The following is a 7,890-nucleotide window of genomic DNA, read 5'->3' on the forward strand; positions in this document are numbered from 1 at the left end:
AAGATGGGGAGAAATGATGAGAAAAGAGGATGATTTAAATAATAGGAATGAATGAATTTATTAATTCATTTAATGAAATAAATTAGTTCATCTTAGGACATTGGCCTAGTAGCTGGTGGCTTTGTCTTTTTGCTGGTCATAAAAATCCAGCACACTGTCAGCTCTGTATATCTAGGCGACCGGCTCATGCCAGTTTCAGACAGTTAACCCTGGCTCCCAGGTAAACACATTTTCAGCCTGCCATCTGAACACTTCTAACCTGAGTTTCTTAGAATTTTAGCTGTGAACTAGCTTATTCTTTCACTTTGTGTCGCTAACATTAACTAAGGCAGCTGCAGTGCAGAGTCGCCGATCAATACAAAAATCAAGTGATTTCTTTTATATGCTGAAGTTAGATTTAATCACAAGTGCACTGTTTGTAAGAGAAATGTTAGATTTGTCCCTCAAATTGTTCAGCCCTACAATAAAGGAATGAACTGGAATTTGTGGTATGTTCTGTTTTGGGTTCACCTGTTCATCATTATGATGTTTATAAAAAAGAAAATTAAAAATATATACTTGATTGCAGTGCTGGACAAACTAAAAATAGGTTTGTCTTTCTAATGTCACATGCATAGCAGCTGTCTCTGTAGCTGACAGATTGTTTCCAGTAGAATGAACACACTTCCATTGGCTTATTTCTTTTTAAAATAGCTTCCTTCTCCTCTTCTTGCTGTGTATGTGTCTCCTGCATTCAAAATAATATACAATCGCATGATCACAGTGGAGCACTTTACTGCTTTTTTCCTCAGCAGTATCATTTTGTATAGCCTCTAAAACAGCAGCAGCAAGGCCAGAAAAACAGCCTTTAGGTGTCAGTGAAAACTAAGTGTTGAAAAGGCCTTCAGCAAAGCCTTCAAATTGAGTGTGTATACAGTTTAATTTAGGAAGAACTTTCCCAGAAGCACATACAAGACTACTGCAGAAAAAATACTGATTATAAATATACAATACAGTCAAATAAATAGTAGCACTTTTAAATGCCCTGTGAGCCCTACTGTAGGCAGCAGCATTGTTTTTTTGACAATGTTAGAGCTATCCTTTGTAATGCAACTTTAATACAAACGTTAGATAAAGAAAGAGAGAGAGAGAGGATAAAAAGAGTCGGGGTAATAAGAAGAATTTACTGTAACACAATCCAAGGAGTGTGCATGCTGGAGTGAATGAAGTTTCAAATGAATCAAGGTGTGTGCATGCACATTGGCAAGTGATGTTTTTCCACTCAAGGTCTGATGTAAATGCCAGACTGCATATTACGGAGCCAGGCTAAACATGCATGTACATAGACTCACTTACTGCAGATAGAATATCAGCTTTGCAAATTACTACAGCCACCACAAATATTTGCTCACGTACACGCTGCATTCCTTCAAATCTCATCTAGCTTCCAGTTTTGTGTGGTAGTATTTTGCAGCTTCTATCTCTAAGTTCTTGATTTAAAAAAAGGTTTTTCTTACTGACTAAAAGCCAGTCCACATGTTCTGTCTTTTAGCCATGTTGTCATTAATGGATACATATGCTGCTTATAGCTGTTTCTTGGGTTAAAACAAACATTCCAATTAAAGCTGCAAACAGCAGGTATCATGAGAAAGTATCATGAGAAATCATGGCGTTGTTCATGCTGAGTTTTTCAGATTTTATTAGGGAATGATAAGAGCACAAACAAAATCCCATTCATCTTTATGGTATAGGGGTGGAGACAGAAATCTCAGAGGATATCTCAAAACCTCAGCAGATAAAACTATAGCTGTTTACATGGCTAGATACCATTTGATGTGATCTGGGGCAAATACAGGCAAAATAACAGATAAAAATAAATAAATAACCTCATGCGGCGTCCAATTTTAAATGCTAATTCCTTTCAAATCGACACTGCAAAGCTGTCACATTTCAAAGGTTTCTCCATATGTGGCTAAGAAATGTGTCCCACTTCTCCTGGAATATGGATATTATGGATGTTTTGTGCAGAGCAAGGTTCACAGTTTGTCTTGGTGCATCCTGTTCAGTCCTCTGTTACAAAGTCCATAGCAAGTCACTTCTTTAGTTTGGTTATGTTAAGGAGCACGACATAATGTTGAGTGTTCTGCAGTCAGTGAACAACTAAGACAATGATCAGAAAGCATCTCAAGTTTGCACACGAGGAGATTTGAGAGTTGACTAACTGGCCTGTTCATATAAAAAAAAGTCTTTAAATTGAGTGTAATAGTGTAGTATGTGTCCGTCTTATCATTTTAAAATTCTTAACTGCTTTCAAGTTTATTATTAAAGGTCTCAAAGAGGATGTGCTGATACAAAATCATTTTATTCTAATGGTGGTGACATTAGAAAAGTTATATGCTGTTTACCAAAGTCTCCTCAGCCTAGTGTCTGGTGGATCCCTAACCTTGTATGGTCATGTTATTGTAATACTTTTGGCTCTCCTCTAAATGGTGGCACTTAAATCACAATATTACAGATGATGTGGACACACATGGCCTGTCAAATTGTTCATTGTGCAGACACCATCAGCCAGACAGCTGGGTGCTTTTAAGATTTTATGTTGTCTCTGTGTTTGCAGTGTCAGATGTGCAGTATGGGCGTTTGGAGTCAAATGTGACACTGGCATGTGGGAAGTCACAAATCAGGTAAGGACAGAAAACTGTCGCCTGTGTATGTGGAAGCTGTTTTTATATCCCAATGATAAAGAGAGGAATCAGAATCTGCTTTATAGTAATGGAGGACAACAAATACTTCTGTGTTTTCAAAGTAAATTATAATGTTGTTCAAACTATGTCTGTTTTGCCTGTCCCAGTGCAAAATAGTTATATCTGATAAGGGAAACCTGGAAGAGAAACATCTACTGACAGTGTGTGACATGACATGTAATGTTTCAGTATTTGATACCCATGATAGTGTCCTTAAAAGGTTAAGTTCCAGTTCGGGTGTTGAATTGAGCTTCAGATGTAGTTGGTGGTCAGGGAGCGACGTCCTCATAAGTATGGTAACCAAAGTCTGACGTGTTTCCAACCAGGACACCTGTAGTGTGGCATCTCAACCACAGCTCAGCGTTACCATGGCACAAAGTGACATCAGATGGAGCCTTAGTCCTGCTGCATGTCGACCACTCAGCACAGGGCAACTACAGCTGCTATGACAATGATGGCCTCCTCCTGCACTCTGTCAAACTCAGGCTGGGTCGTAAGTGTCGTTTTGGCTCACAGTGCCTACATTACAAGTTATTTCACTTTAACAGCTTTGCCGTACATGTAGTATTTCACTGTTCTACTGCAGCTTAAAAACTCTTTCCAGCAAATACAGTCCTGTGTCCCCAGTGCTTTAGCTCCTGTATTAAGAGACGGCATCCCAGTCCCATACAGTTGAGTTTGTTCCTTAGCTAATTCAGTATTAAAACATAAACGAAGGTTCTGTTTTTCACTCTGACATTCTCATCTCCCTCTTGACTTCATGTCAACGTATTTCCCTTGTGCTGTTTCTTTCTCTCCAGCTTTTTATGGATGGGTTTCTGCTCAAAGCATTTAATTTATAGTGACTCTCTGTTTATAGGAAAACATCTCACTACAACAGTAATAATGATCAGAACAGCACTACTGGTCTTCAGAGGAAACGGTTCTTATCGGCCATCACATAGACAAAGTCCCTCGCTTCCTGTTACCGTCTCAAATAGGAAGCGGCTCACAAAGTGAGCTTCCTTCTGAGGGACAGGGAGTTTTTCATGGTACTGCCCAAGCCTCTCCTGAAATAATTTGGTTCATGATAGGGACACCAGGGCAAAGAGCTGTTTTAGACTCCAGGATAAGACTTTGAAAATGTTGCATCTTAAAAAAACAACAACAACAACAACAAAAAAACAAACTCCCTTTCTACCTTGACAATGAGCACCGTCGATCTCTCATTTCAGGTCCCCCTGGGCTGCTGAGCATTTCCTGTCAAGTGCCCAATTACACACATGTTCGCTGCTCCTGGGTGGAATCTGTAAAGACCTTCCTGCCAGCAAAGTACAATGCCTCCTTCAGGTAAGAGCCAGTTACTGCAGCTGAAACGGCAACACCCAAGGTCACATTCAGAATGGGATATGAAGACTCTAAAAATAGCACATGTACCACAGAGTTGCATTTTGAATGCAGTAAGTATAGTGTGAGACTTTCCTTCTCTGCTTCCTCTCTTCACTCCGTCTTCCCTTCTCTAACATGAAATATGGCACTTGGTGGAAACTTTTAACCATAAAACATTAAAGTAGTGCTCTCTGTGTTATACCTGGTTTTACTATTTTTGGAGTTTACAACACACCATTCAGTTGTCTGTTACCCAACTGCATAAGTGCAAAGCTTGAACATATTTTCTCTTGTTTTCAAGGGGGAATGGTCAGATGTGGGCGCCATGTGTCTTGGACATCGTCCGCAAGCGCTGTGACATAGATCACCCTGCATTCTGGCAGGCCATGCACACCCTTCGAATCACTGAGACTAATGCCCTTGGGTCTGAAACAACATATGGCCAGTTTAGGCTCCATGAGCTGTGTACGGTCACATGAAACACACACACACACAAATTTATAAAGTACACTAATGGTTTTCTTGAAAAAGTTTTTGTTTCCAGTGCTCCACACCCAGATCTACTGAATATGGATGTTGATTTATTCAAAATCTATTATTGGGATTGGCTGGCAATATTTCTGGCCTTGTCCATGTATCTTGGAAGTACAGTAGGTGAAGTTGTGCCAGAAATCTCTGCTGTGCTTCTAAAGTCAATAGACAAGCAGAGACATTCACATTCTTATCATTTCTTTTAAAAGGGACCTGTACATGCCCTATTTTCCATTTTTTCCCCATATGTGCACGCATTTTTATACTATATGCACATACATTTATTAGACAAGTTAAACGACGCAAGCATCGCAAGACACATCCACAGATGCAGAGGAACATGGAAACTCATACCTGCAGATGTAAAAATAATCCAACCCATGTTTTGTAAGAAAGAATCCAGTAGAGATGTACTCATATTTTACTTAAGTAAAAGCAATAATTTACTGCTGCATAGCTTAATCTATAACTCACTGAGTGAGTAAAAAGTGCAATATTTGCTTCCAAGACATAGTGCATAAAATGGAAGTACTCCAGTAAAGTACAAGTACCTCAGACTTGTACTCGAATAATGTTCTTATTTGTGTTCCACCACTGAATGCAACTCCTACACTCACAGGCATGTACTAAAAATATCATGTTGTTGCAGATAATTTTTCCTGAGTGTTCCCTTTTAGTTCTCATCTCATGGCCTCATTTACCATGTTTTGCTGCTCCTCTGTCTGCATGACATTTTTGTTGCTGTGGAACAGAGCTGTTCACAACGTCCTTGAGACAGTGGATCTATTTAATGTTCCTCACTGTTTTTCTCAGTCTCTTTTTGACACAGTGATGTAAATATGCTTAAACATAAATCAAAAAGAAGGGATTTGTCTCTTAATATCATGTTTATATTGGCAGAGTTGATATAGTATACCAGCCACGGCGGAATTAAACGTGGTTAAGTCAGGTTTTCTTTCTTTGCAGTGAAACCAAACCCTCCAGAGTCAGTCTTGGTGAAGGAGATAGAAGGCTATCCTAAGAGACTGAATGTGTTCTGGAACATTCCCTCCTCCTGGCCTCAGCATGATGCCTTCCCCCTACTGTTTCAGATCAGATACAGGCCACAGGGCTCCATATACTGGTCAGAGGTAAGCAAGGCTAAAGGTTTCACTTCAGTGTGGAAGGGGCACAGTCTGGGTCAGACAGGAGCAACATGTTAAAATGACCCACTGTGCATGGGTTGAAGTAAATAAAATAAAAAGGTTTATTGCATTTTACTAGAAACTGAAACCAAGGATCCTTCAGAGCACCCACTGCTAAGGCTAGAAGCATTAAGAAATACGGTGACAGTGTGGTTCCACAGACCTGCTTCTCTTTACTCGCTAATGTGATGCCACCATCACAACATCAGCTTTTCTTCCTGTTCACTGCTACTTATTCACTAACCTGTCTGTTTCTCCTTCAATCAGATTTACTCTGAAGAGAGTCCAGCCATTATATTTGATGCCCTGGCTGGCCACGTTCACCAGGTCCAGGTTCGAGCCCGGGACGAGGTGAACTCAGAGAGCCAGTGGAGTGAATGGACTCCCCTGCTTTTAGTCCGGCCCTGGCAAGGTCAGGAGAAAGTTGGCAAAATGCACTTTTGAAAATTATTAGTGTAGTCAAGTAAATAAGCACAATATAAGTGCTTCTAAGTATAAACATATGAACGTCAATACTTTAAAGGGGCATAACTATTATGTTTTAAATTAAATACACACTAGGGCTATTGCTAAGAGAGCTACTGTATAATGAAAATAGTAAATAAAGTTTAAAATACACAACATTTATACAAATTCTGGTTCTTTAAACAACAGGAATAGCTTCAATTTTGTAATAAAATTAAGGTGAAACAAGCTGTCAACAAAGTATATTTTTTTACTTTCACCTCAGAGTAACAGTAGTTTTTTAGCCTTTAACAACAAACCTTTAACTTTATTATTCACTTGAATAAATGGCTAAATGTGCATGTGTTTGTACTACAGTCTACACCACCCCTGACCCTGCAGAGGCTTTCCTGCCAGAGGAAAGAGATCCAGACTATTATTTCCCCATCACCCCAAAGCCTGAAACCTCCACTCCAAAATCGCACAGTAAGACTTTGCTAGTTCTGATGATAATTGAATTGTTATTTTATCCAGGACCAACATTAATACTCAGCCTGTCCTCATTCTTGGGATGTCAGATACTGACAACATGTCAAATACCTTTAGGGTTTTCAGTAAAGTATCCACTCACATCAGTGTTTGATGCCCAGAGCAAGAGGTTGTGGTATATGAAGGCAGAAAGTCAACGCTACGAGGTCGCTGGGGTGGATGTCAGTCAAAATATCAAACTTTCCACGGGAGACTGGAGTTCATCTCTGGTGTATAATGACGTGGATTTTAATCAGCAACCTAGGCCAACAATATTTTCCTAAAACCTAACCACGTTATTTTTGTGCCTAAATGTAAACACATCGTTCTTGATGCAGTCATATCCCCGAGCATCTTATATAGGTGCCAAATGCTCCCTTTAGCGTAGGTGTGCAGTACAAAAGGTACTTGACAAATTGACAGTATTTGACACCGTGGGAATGAGAATGTGTTGTAATACTACATGTATATACTGTAGTAGCTCAACATTAACACAGTGTATTCTGCTACTGTTTCCCCTCCTCTTAGTAACACTGCTGTTGTTATTGAAATAATTACTGAACCAGCTACTATTACAACTCATCCTACTGCTAAAAGTACAGACACTACTGCTGACATGACAGTGCCTGAAAACAACAGCTTCAGAGTTACCCAGTAGAACATGTCATCAAATGAAGAACCTGACCCTCCATCATTTCATTTTGAGGTGAAATTAGTAACAGACAAGCGTATCAAAGGTTGGAGCTATTTTGAAACAAGGTGGCTTGATGCTTGTTTAAAGCATGCCAGTGTATCTTCTCAGTTGGTGCTTGAGCATGATGTGGTGAACGATGTGAATCATTGCTTTTCAAACAGCAAGTATGTTTTTTTTTTTAACCTTATTTTTGGCAGCAACAAGAACTCACATCAGTCATTAATGCAGCAATAATCTCTAGAAAGGCATTATTTACTGCTATTACTCTCCGGATAGAACAGTGCAAGTACACAATGTCTAGCTTTATCACCAAATTACATATAATTGCAGTAAATTGCACCTGCAGGGTATTAAGGTTGGGTAAGATTTCAGGTTAAGTATGCAGCCCGGAGGAAATGTTAAGTACATTGTGGTGCAC

General features: G+C 39.5%; 1 protein-coding gene across 1 annotated transcript in view; it reads left to right on the forward strand.

The window, feature by feature from the left end:
- il11ra (interleukin 11 receptor subunit alpha) overlaps positions 1 to 7,890 on the forward strand; it is a 43,908-nt gene that overhangs the window by 31,304 nt on the left and 4,714 nt on the right. The window contains exons 3-9 of the mRNA XM_020601146.1: positions 2,597 to 2,663; positions 3,050 to 3,216; positions 3,938 to 4,052; positions 4,393 to 4,556; positions 5,589 to 5,752; positions 6,074 to 6,218; positions 6,629 to 6,736. Of these exons, the coding sequence (XP_020456802.1) occupies positions 2,597 to 2,663; positions 3,050 to 3,216; positions 3,938 to 4,052; positions 4,393 to 4,556; positions 5,589 to 5,752; positions 6,074 to 6,218; positions 6,629 to 6,736 (930 nt within the window). The remainder of the gene's footprint in view (positions 1 to 2,596; positions 2,664 to 3,049; positions 3,217 to 3,937; positions 4,053 to 4,392; positions 4,557 to 5,588; positions 5,753 to 6,073; positions 6,219 to 6,628; positions 6,737 to 7,890) is intronic.

This window comes from Monopterus albus, unplaced genomic scaffold, assembly GCF_001952655.1.
Source record: "Monopterus albus unplaced genomic scaffold, M_albus_1.0 scaffold50.1, whole genome shotgun sequence".
NCBI classification, from domain to species: domain Eukaryota; kingdom Metazoa; phylum Chordata; class Actinopteri; order Synbranchiformes; family Synbranchidae; genus Monopterus; species Monopterus albus.